Raw genomic sequence first — 13,819 nt, 5'->3', positions numbered from 1 at the left:
GCGATCGCGGCTTTTTTTTTTTTTTTTTTTGCGCCGCTTGGGGTGGCAAAAACCCTGGAGCCGGCCCTGGTACAAACCCAGCCAGACCCCATGGGTATGTATTTGGGTGGTTAGCCCAAGCTGCTACCCCAGCTACACTACTATTTTTTAGCATACTAGCTCAAGCAGAGCTAACACGTCTGTCTACCTGAGCAGGGAAGCATGTTCCCAGCTGCCGTGTAGACATATCCTATGTGTAAAGAGGGTATTACAATTATTTACTTCAAAGGGGTATTGTTAGGCTTAATTAAAATATCTGCAAAGTGCTTTGAGATCCCGGGATGAAAGGTGCTGCAGAAATACGTCTAAAAATAGATTCTCGCTTTCAGACAACCAATCTTTTGCATGTCCTATTATTTGAGGGTGATTTTAGATAACATGAAAGCAATGTCTGTGTGTGTGTGTGTGTGTATAAAATCTAGGCCCGTGTTAGCTATTGTAGAAGTGGAAGTCCAGGAAGTTAACGTGGCTGCCCGCGAGAGCGTTTTCCAGGAAGTGTCATCCTTCCAGGGACCATTGGATGCCACCGTAATGGTAAATCTCCAGTCACCAACCCCTGAAGAGACAAACGAATTTCCCGAGGACTTGCGGACTGAGCTTATGCAAATATTTGAGAATTATGGCACCATTGTTCTTGTCAGGTAAATGTTGATTCCTTGACATGTGCAGTCTATTTTTTTTTTAAATCCTAATTAAAATACATTAACTGTGTGGAATAGGAATAACCATTTTAGACTGTAATGTATTGCATTCAGATTGCATTAATGGTTAGAAATTATCAGCACTTATGTTTTATTTCTCTCCATCCTACTAAAGAAATATCCTAACAGGTTCATTGGCTATGTGAGGGAGCAGTGCTCCAGGTCAGAGGCTTCGCCCTGAGTCTGCCTCCCTGGGGTCAGCTCTTCACCTTGCTCAGGCTCAGCCCTTTAATTCTCATGCATTGGGTGTTGCCTCAATTTGCAGTACTTCTAATCTGTGCCTCCCATTCCTGTGACTGAGAAAATCTGCCTTCCTTGGCAATCTTTCACACCCACTTGGATCTCCTGGGTGACTCCATCCCTTTTGGATTTTAGAGCCTCTAACCTATCCTTGGGGGCTCAGGCTTTTTTGTCATTCCTGGACCTACTGAGTGTGAGGGAGGGTGTTTGATTCTATACCCTGTTGGAGCAGTTTTGTTTCCTTCAGTTGTGTTATTTTGGGCCTCCTGGTAGCTATGGGACTTCTGTGTTGAAGAAAACGAGCACAGCTTGGCATTATCTGATTTACATTACCATGAGTGGAAGAAAACAACAGGATCAAAAGTACTTGTCCAAAGTGGGAAAAGGGCTAGCAGATCCGACTGTGCCACTGAAATGGGAGTGATGTTACACTGTTCAGCTGGGGCATACATCTTAAGTTGTGCCTGGTCACAAAATGCTGCTATCCCTGCTGCTTCCTGCTGGAATCCAACTTCTTCATGGCAGTAGTTGTGACTTGACAGCAAGACCAACAAATCAATTACAAGGCATTTGACGTACTTATTACAGGAGATTGTTTTACTAAATACTGTCAGCTTGGCTCTCTGTCTAGCCCTGCACACTACTGAGTAGGGGGTATGGGTTCAAGAGCAGCCCTAGGACCCCACCACCGCATGGTTTGTGAAGGTTTGGAGCATTGCACGGCTGCTGAGAGGAGTGTGAAAGAAATGTGCTTTGCTTTTTTCACGCCCCTTTGCAGCTTGCCCTAGGACAGAGTAGTAGCCTTTGCGGAGGTTATGTGCCCTCTGAGAGGCAGCTTTAGTGCAGAGTTCACACAGAGCAGATGAAGCTGGTACATGGAAGGGGAGAGCTGTGTTACACGGGGATGGGGAAAATACTGTGGATGAAGGAAGGTGTGTGGCATTTTCTTAACCTCTGCTCAGAGGGATGAACTGTTGCTTTGAGGACAGCCCCAGTAGCGTCCACTCTGGTGGGGCCACATGAGGGAGGACGGGTGGTGAGGGAGAGCCAGTGCTGGGATACTTGGTCCCACCTGTCACAAAAACACTTGTAAGTAATTACGCTATTGAAAGAGCTAAATGAAAAAATGCAGAATTACTATAGTCACCATTTAGTCCTACTATTTCCTTGTGGACAGCAAACTGTACAGTTGTCTGCTCTCTCTGTTCTTACTAGGATCAATCGAGGTCAGATGATGGTAACATTTGCAGACAGCAGGTCAGCTCTCAGTGTTCTGGATATGGATGGTATCAAGGTAAAACCATCTCTGGTTTATTTTAGTGAATTCACACCAAACTTTTCAAAAATGGGTGGCTTAGGTTAGATACCCAAGTCCATATCTAGGCACCTGAATCTATGGCCTGATTTTTTCAAAGAAGCTGAATACCCACAATGATCACTTCTAAGGCCTGCCCATATAAGGGAGGCAGGTATTGCTTCTTCAGGAGCTTATAAACAGAGCTCTGGAACTGGAACATTTGTAATGGTGCCAACATGTACAGTAATGCAAAATGTATCAGCAGCTAAGGTTCCACTCTGCTTTAATTTCTCACATGGATCAACAGTCATGTTTGTTTGTTTGTTTGTTTGTTTGGGGAGGCAATTTGGGGCCTGCTTTATGGTTAGGTATTGGGCTGCTAGAGCACTGGTGGGATTTTTCAAAATGCCTAAGTCAGTGGTTCTCAACCAAGGGTACGCGTACTGCTCTATATCTTATACATTAAAATGTAAGTACAATATTTATATTCCAATTGAATTATATGGTAAAAATGAGAAAGTACACAATTTTTCAGTAATAGTGTGCTGTGACACTTGTATTTTTATGTCTGATTTTATAAGCAAGTAGTTTTAAGTGAGGTGAAACTTGGGGTATGCAAGACAAATCAGACTCCTGAAAGGGATACAGTAGTCTGGAAAGGTTGAGAGCCACTGGCCTAAGTGATTTACGAGTACATATCCCATATGCTCTTAAGTCACTAAGGGATTTTTGAAAATACCACCCCTAATTATTATGATTATCATCATTTAAAAAATTATACAGCATAATTGCTGTGATATTTTACCATTTCTCTCCAGTAGCAAATGACTGTTGAGTGCAGCATTGAGTAACCAAGAACTACAAGGCTATTTTCAGTATGAAAACTTTGAAGAAAGCCACAACATAAACAAGCCCAATAAGAGCAGCAGAGTTGCTTAGTCAATACCTGGAGTATTGTTACATCCAAAGGATTAATTCTGGGTTGTTTTTTTCCCCTGATGGTACTAGGAACAGTATTTCCTTGTCATTGCATTTCTGAAATGAATCTGGTGCCATCCAGATTTCTGAAGCACTTGTGGGATGCAACATCTGCATTTACTCAGCCTGTTGGGGCACTGTTCTCATTTTCTTAACAAAGGGAAAACAATTCTTTCATGACTCTAGGTCAAGGGCAGAGCAGTGAATATCCGGCCTAAGACTAAGGATTGGCTGAAGGGCTTTCAGGAGGAAATTGCTCGAAAACGGGAGAGCATTGCACCCATGTCACCCACAGCAAACTCCTGTCTGTTGGAGGAAAACTTTGATTTTTCAAGTTTGGACTATGAATCAGAAGGTTAGTAGCACAACTCTAGGCTGAACCATGAGAATTTACTTTGTTCACTTTGGTTGTGGGGAGAGGGTAGATATCTGTATGTGATCACTATCTTAGTTTGTAATAAAACAATTCTTAGAAACAGGTTCGTAAACAGAGCCCTGATCTGGCACTGTGAACTACTCAGGTAGACCCCAGTTCTCATGCAGAGTCCCATTGACTATCAACTATCCGCACCTGCTCAGTACTAAAAAATACGCTATCACAGTCATACATAGTACATTAAAATTATCTATCAGTGTTTCTCAAACTGGGGTCCCAACCCAAAAGGGAGTCGCAAGGCTATTGTAGGGGGGTCGTGAGATCACAACAATGTCGCTAGGGGAAAGGGAAGTTGCAGGGGGTACAGTAGCTGCTGCTCTCTGGCCACCCAGTTCTGAAGGCAGCACCACCACTAGCAGCAGCACGGAAGTAAGGGTGGGAGTACCATACCATGCCACCCTTACTTCTGTGCTGCTGCTGGCGGCGGCTCTGCCTTCAGAGCTGGGCACCCGGCCAGCAGCTGCCACTCTCCGGCCACCCAGCTCTGAAGGCAGCACCACCGCCAGCAGCAGCGCAGACGTAAGGGTGGTGATACCATGAGTATGTACAGTAATTTGCTATCACTTTTGGGGGGAGGGGAGTCATCACAGCCTGAAATATTTTCAAAGGGGGGCCCAGCAAAAAACGTTTGAGAACCCCTGATCTAAATACACAGAAAAGCAATAATAAAAACACATGGAATCAACAAAAATTTTGCCTAACAAAATAATCTGTATAGAAAATGGGAATGAGAAGAGAACGTGTTTTCTGACAATGTCTGCGTTTTCAAATATTTTGTTTCAGGAGATATACTAGATGATGAGGATGATTATTTGGATGACATGCTGCCTCAGCACCCAGTAGCAGAGATGACAGAAGGCTTACCTGTGGGTCCTGAATATTTTACGGTTGCACCCACAGTAACTTCAAGCAAATCTCCACTGCTTACTGGAGGAAAGCCACATCCATATAAAGGTAAGTTACGTGGCTTCTTTAAAGCAAGACCTTAAAGCTTGTTTCCTTATGCTTTCCTTGGCTGTTTGTTGTGTTCACATGTTCTCTCTTGGCTTAGACTTAGATTATAAAATTTGCAGGACAGGGACCAGATTTTTATTCTGGTTCATAGAGTGCCTAGCACAGAGGGGCCCAGGATCCATGACTGGAGCCTCTGAATGCTACTGCCATACAAAAAATAAACAGGTAATTAAGCTTAACCCTGCCTTTACTCTGTTCTGTTCAGGGCAGGGTAGTTGTGCCTAAGAGAGGTGCATGTGTATACATATTATAAATCATAAGAAATAGCAGTAACTCTCCTTAGCTGTCTCGCATCACATAGCACCAGTGCATACAATACAGAGTTGTTCTTACTTTGTGTTCTTGTCAGTAAGGCCTCGTCCATGAAGTCAATTGAAAGACTCCCATTGACTTCAGTGGACTTTGGTTCAGGCTTTAAAACCATAGGCATTGTAGGCAGTGGAATCTGAGCTCTCCGGAAACTTGCCAGTGAATTACTTCAAACGAGTTCCTGTTCCCACCGAGACTAACGGTTTGCTTTACCCCCCTGTGCTCTGATTTTACTTATTTTTGTCAATTTTGAGGTTCGGGCACCCTCTGACTTAAATAAGGTCGCTTTGAAAAACTTGCCAGTTGCTTAAAATTACTGTACAACGTTAATCTCATTATCCACAGTGTTCCCTCTCCTTAGCATTGGGATTGCCTAAGGAATACTGCAGATACTGAGGTAACATTGTATAGTTATCTCTGCAAATGGCAAGTTACCTTAGCAGGCAACCATGCTTAATGCTACGATTTTCTCAAGGAGGTCACGGAATTCGTGACTTCTGAAGACCTCCGTGACTTTAGCCCGCAGGCGGCTGGGAGCTGCAGGGTCCCGCCGCTGGCAGGGGCAGACAGAAGCTGCAGGGTACCTCCTCCACCTAAGGCAGTGGGGCCCCCTGAGTTCCAAGGCGGTGGGGGACCCCAGAGCTACTGGCCGCTGCAGGCGGTGGGGGACCCCCGGAGCTACCAGCTGCCATGGGCGGGGGGGGACCCCGCAGTTCCACCCTGCCGTGGGCGCAGGGTGCCCCACAGCTCCTCAGCACTGCAGGCACCAGGGGGCTCTGAGCAGGCACGGGCAAGGGGGGACCCCACAGCTTCTGGCCAGTTCCCTGCCTCTGGCGGTGGGGGCCCTAGAGCTCAGAGATGCAGGGGAGAGGGATCCCGGACCTCCCAGCCAGGCCTCTGCAACTCAGGGACAGGTCACTTGCAACAAAGAAAAATTCACAGAAGCCCATGACCTGTCCCTGACTTTTACTAAAGATATCTGTGAAAAAATCTTAGCCTTAACCATGCTCCATGTCTGTTTGGTTTGTTTAAGTGATCAACTGTCTGTGTCATAAATGATGTGTAGTTTTTTCACTTATATATTTTGTTGTAATATTATTATGCAAAGAGAATGTGAAGCTGTGAAAAGAGTTACATCAGTCTCAATTACATCAAGGGTACGTCTATACTTACCTCCGGGTCCGGCGGTAAGCAATCGATCTTCTGGGATCGATCCCGGAAGTGCTCGCCGTCGACGCCGGTACTCCTGCTCCGCGAGAGGAGTACGCGGAGTCGACGGGGGAGCCTGCCTACCGCGTGTGGACCCGCGGTAAGTTCGAACTAAGGTACTTCGACTTCAGCTACGTTATTAACGTAGCTGAAGTTGCGTATCTTAGTTCGAAGTGGGGGGTTAGTGTGGACCAGGCCCTAGACTCGCTTGCAGTCATATCATTGTGGGTTGCAAGCTGGTCTGGCTTTAGCAGCTAAGCACAGTCAGAGTGGACCAGAAGTTGGAAGGGAGATCTCCATGGAACAGCTCAGAGCAGCAGTCAGTGGTTCATTAGCTGGCCTTCTTCTCTTATAATCATTACTGAAACAATGCTCAGCATGGCATTATGCTGGGAGAGGTAGCAACTTCCCAATGAGCTGTAAAGTTGAGGTCCTGGTTATCTAATGATAACATGATATTTTTTTACACTAGCGTCGTTAACTGCAGTATCCTGCCCCGTTCCAACTTAGCTTTAGTTAGGCAGCTTGTAATTACCCATCTCTTACTACCAGTTCAAACTAGATGCAGTATTCTTCACTTCTTGTCCTAAACTGATGTGTAGTAATGGTGTGTGTTGTTAAAACAGTTGTACATTCCGCCCAAGATATTCACAAAACCAGCATTTAAATTTTTTATTAAATAAAACTACCTTAAATGTGTTGCATACATAAGAAAAAAAAGTTTATCAAACCACGTTTTAAGAGTAACTGATTTATGAAACAAAGCAAGTATTATCTGTAGTTAATGAACTGAACTGATTGTGTCTGGTCACCATGTTCTTCTAGATATTAGAACTAGTAGAACTCATCCACTCACACCTAGTTTTTATTTATAGATTGGAAGAGAAAAACAAGGTTTCCTGCTTTTTCAGTTGCAATGGCAGAGGACAGCTTACTGGAAAATAACAGAAGAGTGCTTAGAAATACCTAAAGTGTGATAGTACAGGTTAAAGTGGGAGAGGGATGTGAATGGGGCACTAAACTTGAGCCATTTCTTAAAAAGCTATCAGCCATATACTGTTGCTCACACCTAGAAATTTCTCAGGCTGTCTCTACCCTATGCACCTTTTAGCGACACATCTGTGCCGCTACAGCCGTGCCACTAAAAGGTGCGCAGTTTAGCTGCTCTTTGTTGGCAGGAGAGAGCTCTCCCGCTAACAAAGCACTGTCCACACCAGCGCTTTTCATTGGTAAAACTTTTGTCGTGTCAGAGGTGTGAAAAAAAACACCCCCCAAATGACAAAAGTTTTACCGACGAAAGTGCAGTGTAGACAAAGCCTCAGTTAACCAGCTCTTGTTTTCAAATCACAGGTGCCTGTCTCGTGACACTCCAGTCTTGATCCATCTCTGCCATAATTCTCAAATGCAAAACTCTTCTGTTTGTTTTTTCCCTGAAATCTCCCCCTAGATGATGCTGACCTAGCTGAATTAAAGCGGGAGCTGGAAGTAGGTGGGGGGCTTCGCCATCGGTCTCCAAGCAGATCTCTGTCTGTTCCTGACAGGCCTCGCCCGCCTCAGCCACCCCAGAGACCTCCCCCTCCAGGTAAGATTGCAGTTTCTTTTAAAAAGTTTTCCCATGTCAGCTGGACTCCATTGCCACCCTATTGTTTCTAGTAAGAATGAACAGGTAAATACCTCCGCCTGTTTAAATCCCCATCACCTGCTGTTTGTCAGGCACTTTTTCCCCTAAACTCTTGTGGTGTTAAACAACTGCTGAGTTTCACTCTAGCGGTGGCTGCATTTCAGTGATGGGTGAAGTGGTTCTTTGAAATAGTTTGGGATGAAAGATACTCTAGAAATGAAAGTCCTTTCTTCACTTTAGTGGAGTTATAATGGTTCGTGTGTGTTTCACATACACCCAACAGCAAAGGGGGAGAATTTGCAAATAACTGGTGCTTTGGTACAGTAACAGACATCAGTGTTCATTCTCATTGAGTCTTTTCTTTTTAATACTCAAAGCATTTTCTTACAGTTTTTTGTTTATTCAGTTTAATTTTTGATGCAATATTCCCTTTAAAAGCTTAAACAAAATATTTGTTGGTCTGATTTTTGTCCCTTCCCATTAGACAGTTACCTCACATAGAGCTGAGGATAACAGAGCTGTTTTTCTTCATTTGATGGGTAGTTTGACCTCCGCCATGGCATAGATTTCTGAAGGGGAAGTGATGGTGTTCAAAGCTCTACTCACTTAGATGCCAAAATGAGAGGCCAGTCATGTCAGATTGTTGAGATTCACCCATAGACTCTAAGATGAGAAGGGGCCATTATGATCTTCTGGTCCGAATTCCTGCATAAATCACAGGCATTAGACTTTCATGCAGCACATAATTTCTAGTTGCACTCTAGAGCATCTCTTTTAGAAATACATTCAGTTCTTCAGCATTGTCCTTCCTTTCTTATGTGCTTTGATCAGAAATGAATAGTTAACAATATTGCCATTGAAATAGTCAGAGCTGGGCTGCAGTATTAATGCCCAATTGAGATTATTATTATTATTATTATTAACAAACACTGCACAGGCTCTTGCATTTGAAAACTCATTCTTATTCCCCTTGCAGCTGGAGTATCTGTCAAAAAATCTCCATCCGATGGTTCCATCTCCTCAGGAGGCCACTCCCTGTGCTCCATCCTGCAGACTGCAAAGCTTCTCCCAGGGGCGCCTCAGCAACCAGTGAGTCCCTCAGCACCATTGTGCCACACAATTCACTAAAAAGGGGACCAGGTGCTACTAGAGTCTGAACCCACCAGCCAGCTGATGTGATTTAAGTCAGGAGTGCTGAGCAAAGCAGTAAGGATACATTCACCCTGTAATTACCCAGCATCAGTAACTGTTGGGCATAATCAGAGCAGAGTATGTGTTATATACACTTGCCTAGGTACATATAGACACAGGCAGACTTACTTTAATAAATAATGGCCACCTCACAACTTGAAAATGAATAAACTACAGCTATTTAACCAATTTCCCCTTTAAACTTGTCAGCTTTGCCTGCCTGCTACATTCTAGATTTAGTTACTTTAGCTATCTGCCAGTGGCTCTTTTTCAATGCCAAATACCAATATTCAGCATCCGCTAGACCAGTGTTTCTCAATGACCGGTCCATGGACAGGTGCCGGTCCCTGAGATTTCCCTGACACAGTTTAAGAAGGCAGCCAGCTGGTCACTGGTATTAGAAAGGTTAAAAAAGACTGCTCTAGACAGGCCCCAGGATCCATCTCAATCAGCCTGTAGAGTGGCCACGCCATAGCTCCTGGTGTCCTTCCCCCATTTCCAGAGGGAGTATTATCTGCATAAAGCTCCCAAGCCTTACAGGCAGGGATTCTGCACAGGAGTGAGCTGGAACTACAGAGTTGAAACAACCATGCTCTAGTATTTGGCTATAGGGCCAGCAGGCCCGCAATCATTTGATACTAAGGGCAGGTCTACACTGGAAGCGCTACCTCAGCACCACTGTACCGCGTCTGGTGAAGACGCGCTATGCCAATGGGAGAGCTCTCTTCCATCAGCATAATTACTCCACCTCCGCGAGAGGCGGAAGCTGTGTCGGCCGGAGAGCGTCTCCTGCCGACATAGCTTGGTGTGGACAGCACTCAGGTTGCTGTAACTTGCGTCGCTCGGGGGGGAGGGGGAGTGTCTTTTTCACACCCCTAAGTGGCATAAGTTTGATCGATTTAAGCAGTAGTGTAGACCTGCCCTAAGGCTATGTCTACATTTGAACTGCTACAGTGGCTGTAGTGCTTCAGTGTAGCCACTCTCTGCAGCGACAGGAGGGGCTCCATTGACGTAGCATTGTCTACACTAGGAGTTAGGTCGGCTTAACTGTGCCACTCAGAGCTGTGGGTATTTCACACCCCTGAGCGAGGAAGCTGGGTCAACCCAGCTTTTTGGTGTAGGCCTGACCTACGATTGAGGTGGTTGAAGGATGGAGGAGGCTGCGCAATCGTGGCAAAACTAAGACAACAGAGGTACGTTAGGTTACTTTGCTATCCCACATTCGAGCACAATGATGCTGTTCTGTGATCCTGTGTCAGCCACTGCTTTGATGGTCTCTGTCCAGTGCCCAGTGTATACATAAAGTGAAGTGCACATGAGAAACCACCACAACCATAGCTCGCACCCTCAATGGAGAGGCCCAGAGCTAAATGGACCTGAGGATTAGACTCTCCTTCCTCATACAGAGGACCCCCTTCCTAGTCAAGAGGAGGCACATTAGTGGGACCCTGTGGGGATCTTTGCAGTGCTGTTCCCTGTGCTGTACCTTCAGACTTGGCTCAGAGCTGTGACTGGGGGCACCTTTTATGGACAGTAAATTTACACACAAATGCTGTGAAAATATTTCCCTCTCCCCCCGTCAGACAAGAGACTGGTAATGAGATCAATCGTGGCAGCTACAGCCAGTAGCAAAGATCTAACAGCTGCCCAAGAAAAATTAAAATAAAGCCATTTTGAAATATTAGTAGATTGTGAAATGCCAGCCAGTGCAGTTTTGTGGAGACAGGTGCATGAATCACTGGAAGTGATTCCACCTGTACAGTGTACAGCCTGCAGGTTAAAGGGTTGTACAGGAAAAGCATTTTCCTTCAGAATTACTCACTCACCTACTCGTTTCCTCCTTTTATTGTTGTAAGCCTAAAGCCCGGACTGGAATAAGTAAGCCTTATAACGTCAAGCAGATCAAAACCACCACAGCTCAGGAAGCGGAGGAAGCTATTAGATGTCTGATGGAAGCAAAAGGAGGTAAGCAGAGCTTTCCAATGGAGTTTTAAAATCTCCAAATAAAGAAAATGTAGGTTCATTTCATCCTCCCTGACCATAACCTAAATAAGACATGTTTCAGAGTAGCAGCCGTGTTAGTCTGTATCCGCAAAAAGAACAGGAGTACTTGTGGCACCTTAGAGACTAACAAATTTATTAGAGCATAAGCTTTCATTGCATCCGAAGAAGTGGGTTGTAGCCCACGAAAGCTTATGCTCTAATAAATTTGTTAGTCTCTATGGTGCCACAAGTACTCCTGTTCTTTTTGCTAAATAAGACATGTATTTCCTTTAAAACACTCATATTAAACTTAATACTGCCTTGTGGGGTCCTGCAAGATTTTTCTTTGAAAGTTTTCTGTCAGCTTGGATGCCATTAGCCTTTTTATTTCAAGATTACTTAATTTCTGTCTTTTAAAAGGACCCCATGAAATTAAGTCATATTTTAAAATATGTTCTTGCAGTTCCTGTTACTAAAAACATCATAGATTATGGTACTCAGCTGTACTCTGAGAAAGACGGATGTCACCTTCCTTCTCAACAGATCTGTTCCCTTTGTGACTCCAGAGGGGTAGCTGCTTGCTTTCGTAACAACAGTGCTCACTTCCCCAGCTAGCAGGGCAGAGCCTACACAGCAACAGTAGAGAGAGCTGGATTCTATTCAGGCTCACACATCAGCCACAGAATTGTTAACTAAATTGCAAATGCAGAGTCGTTAGTGTGGGTGAAGCATAAACCAGAAACAATTCAGCTTTACTCTCACATCCCAGCCTGAGTTTATATGGCTGGCAATTAGAAAAAAAAAGTCTTTTCATTTATAAAACTGAGCAAATGTAATCTGGAATCATTAAGAGAGAATAACCCTGGAATACCACAATGCCATTTTTATATTTGCTCTTCAGAGCACGTTTGCACATTAAAGGAGAAAGAATGGGTGAAATCAGGTTTACTTTGCACTAGTTTATTACTGTTTACTTTTTATATTTCACTTGGCTTAGCTAAGAAAACTAGGCTGGTCAGTTTCATTTTAGGATTCTCATGCTCTAGTACCACCTAGCTCTTCTACAGCACTTTTCATCCCTAGAACCCAAAGTGCTTTACAAAGGAGATCAGTATCATTATCCCTATTTTACATATGGGGAAACTGAGGCACAGAGAGGTTAAAGTGGCATGCCAAGGTCATCCAGCTGGCCAGTGGCAGAGTCTGGAATTTAACCTCTCTCTCCTGAGTCCCCACCATTGACCTATCAACTAGGTCACACACACTAGCACAATGCTGCTGGGTTGGGTTAGAAGTACTGCTGGCAAGGAGTATAACAAATATGCAATGACTAGTTTTCATAAAATTAAAGAAATTCTAATGATACGTTTTTGGTGAAATTCTGTATTTATTTCCAAAACCTTCATCTTCAGCCTGAACACTGTCCCCGTAAGGAAACGGGCAAAAGCATTTTGGAAAACAAGACCACGAAGGAAACAGATCTTTGAGGACGCTTCAGACAGATTCAAACAATGGTTGTTTTTGCATTTCAGGAACACAAGAGGATGCTCTGAAGCCTGCTCCAGTAAGAACCCAAACATTCACTCAGCCTGACTCCTTTCCCAGCATCACAAAGTCAGCATCATTTCAGGGGCCACAACCAGGACCAATGCTCCTGCCCCATCGCCCTCCACCCAAAGTTCCGACCGTAAAGAAGCCAGTGCCCCTGCAAAGAACTGGAGTCAAATCAGAAAATGTAAGATAGCCACAGCAGAACACATCCAGCTATTCATTTTGCATAGTGTGTTTTAGCAGAAGGGGCAAGTGGTTAAACACTTCACATGAAATTCTGTCATCTGGCTCAAGCATCTGTTTGAGCTCTTCTGTCCCAGAAGTATCATTGTATATGGCAGTCACTGGGGCCTGTATGCACAGTAAATGAACATCAAGTAGAGGAAATCATTATCCCCCATTTTGACAAAGTTATCACTAAACTTAGCTATCGGCATTCAGCTCTTTAACTTCTCTCTGTGATGATCCATCCTCCTAGTGTTTTTTGCCCTTCTCTGAACTCCTAGCTTGGCTACACCTTTCTGAATTGTCTAGAACTGAACACAGAATTCCAGATATTATCTCACCAAATCTGCATCTCCTCCCTGACTTACCTCTTATGCATCCTAAACTTGAGATAATTCATTGTGAACTTGGATCTGGTTTGATGACTACTCTCAACCCGACGTTTCTTTCTGCATTGTTGCTCTACTGATCACACTACATCACGACAGTGTAGGTTTCCTTCAGTAAGATCAGAAGGAAATAGTCTGCTAAAATGCTGAGAATTAGCCTCTTGGGCTAATGCAGAAATCCAATTTTAATTGTTCTTACCTCCTTCAAAAGCCCTTAGTTCAAACTGAAGTCAAAGTTGATTGGAAATTGTTTTTTAGATTTTTTTTAAAAATATTTACTTAGGACAACATTTGTTGCTTTTTTAAAGGAAAAAAAACAAAATCCCCAAAGTCCATACAACCAATTTTGTTCATATCTGCTAACAATTGTCTCTTCTGAACCGAGAATCTGCAGGTCAGGCTTTGAACCAAAAATAATGAATGTATGAAGTTATAAATCACAAAGTTGGTTCAATAGAGTCACCAGGGCTCTTGGTGCCAACTACACTACTCCAGGATGTGCCATTTAAACAGCACTTATTAATACTAACAAAACGTAGCCAAAAACTCACAGGAGCAGTGACCTGCCACAAACAATAAAGAGTAAAACAGGGTCTCCAGGGAGGCAGGAGCCCAGTGGTTAGAGTTCTAGCCAGA

General features: G+C 44.0%; 1 protein-coding gene across 2 annotated transcripts in view; it reads left to right on the top strand.

Annotated features, from left to right (window-relative positions):
• Positions 1-13,819, top strand: part of SYNJ2 (synaptojanin 2) — an 88,029-nt gene that overhangs the window by 69,348 nt on the left and 4,862 nt on the right. For both annotated transcript variants that reach the window (XM_024214032.3, XM_024214033.3), the window contains 8 exons: positions 462-680; positions 2,196-2,274; positions 3,442-3,610; positions 4,475-4,645; positions 7,671-7,805; positions 8,821-8,933; positions 10,892-11,000; positions 12,551-12,753. In XM_024214032.3, coding sequence (XP_024069800.2) covers positions 462-680; positions 2,196-2,274; positions 3,442-3,610; positions 4,475-4,645; positions 7,671-7,805; positions 8,821-8,933; positions 10,892-11,000; positions 12,551-12,753 — 1,198 coding nt within the window. The remainder of the gene's footprint in view (positions 1-461; positions 681-2,195; positions 2,275-3,441; positions 3,611-4,474; positions 4,646-7,670; positions 7,806-8,820; positions 8,934-10,891; positions 11,001-12,550; positions 12,754-13,819) is intronic.

Source organism: Terrapene carolina, unplaced genomic scaffold (assembly GCF_002925995.2).
Source record: "Terrapene carolina triunguis isolate 2854851 unplaced genomic scaffold, T_m_triunguis-2.0 Scaffold85, whole genome shotgun sequence".
Taxonomy (NCBI): domain Eukaryota; kingdom Metazoa; phylum Chordata; order Testudines; family Emydidae; genus Terrapene; species Terrapene triunguis.
The sequence above is the reverse complement of the archived record's forward strand: the minus strand, read 5'-3'. Positions and strand labels throughout refer to the sequence as shown.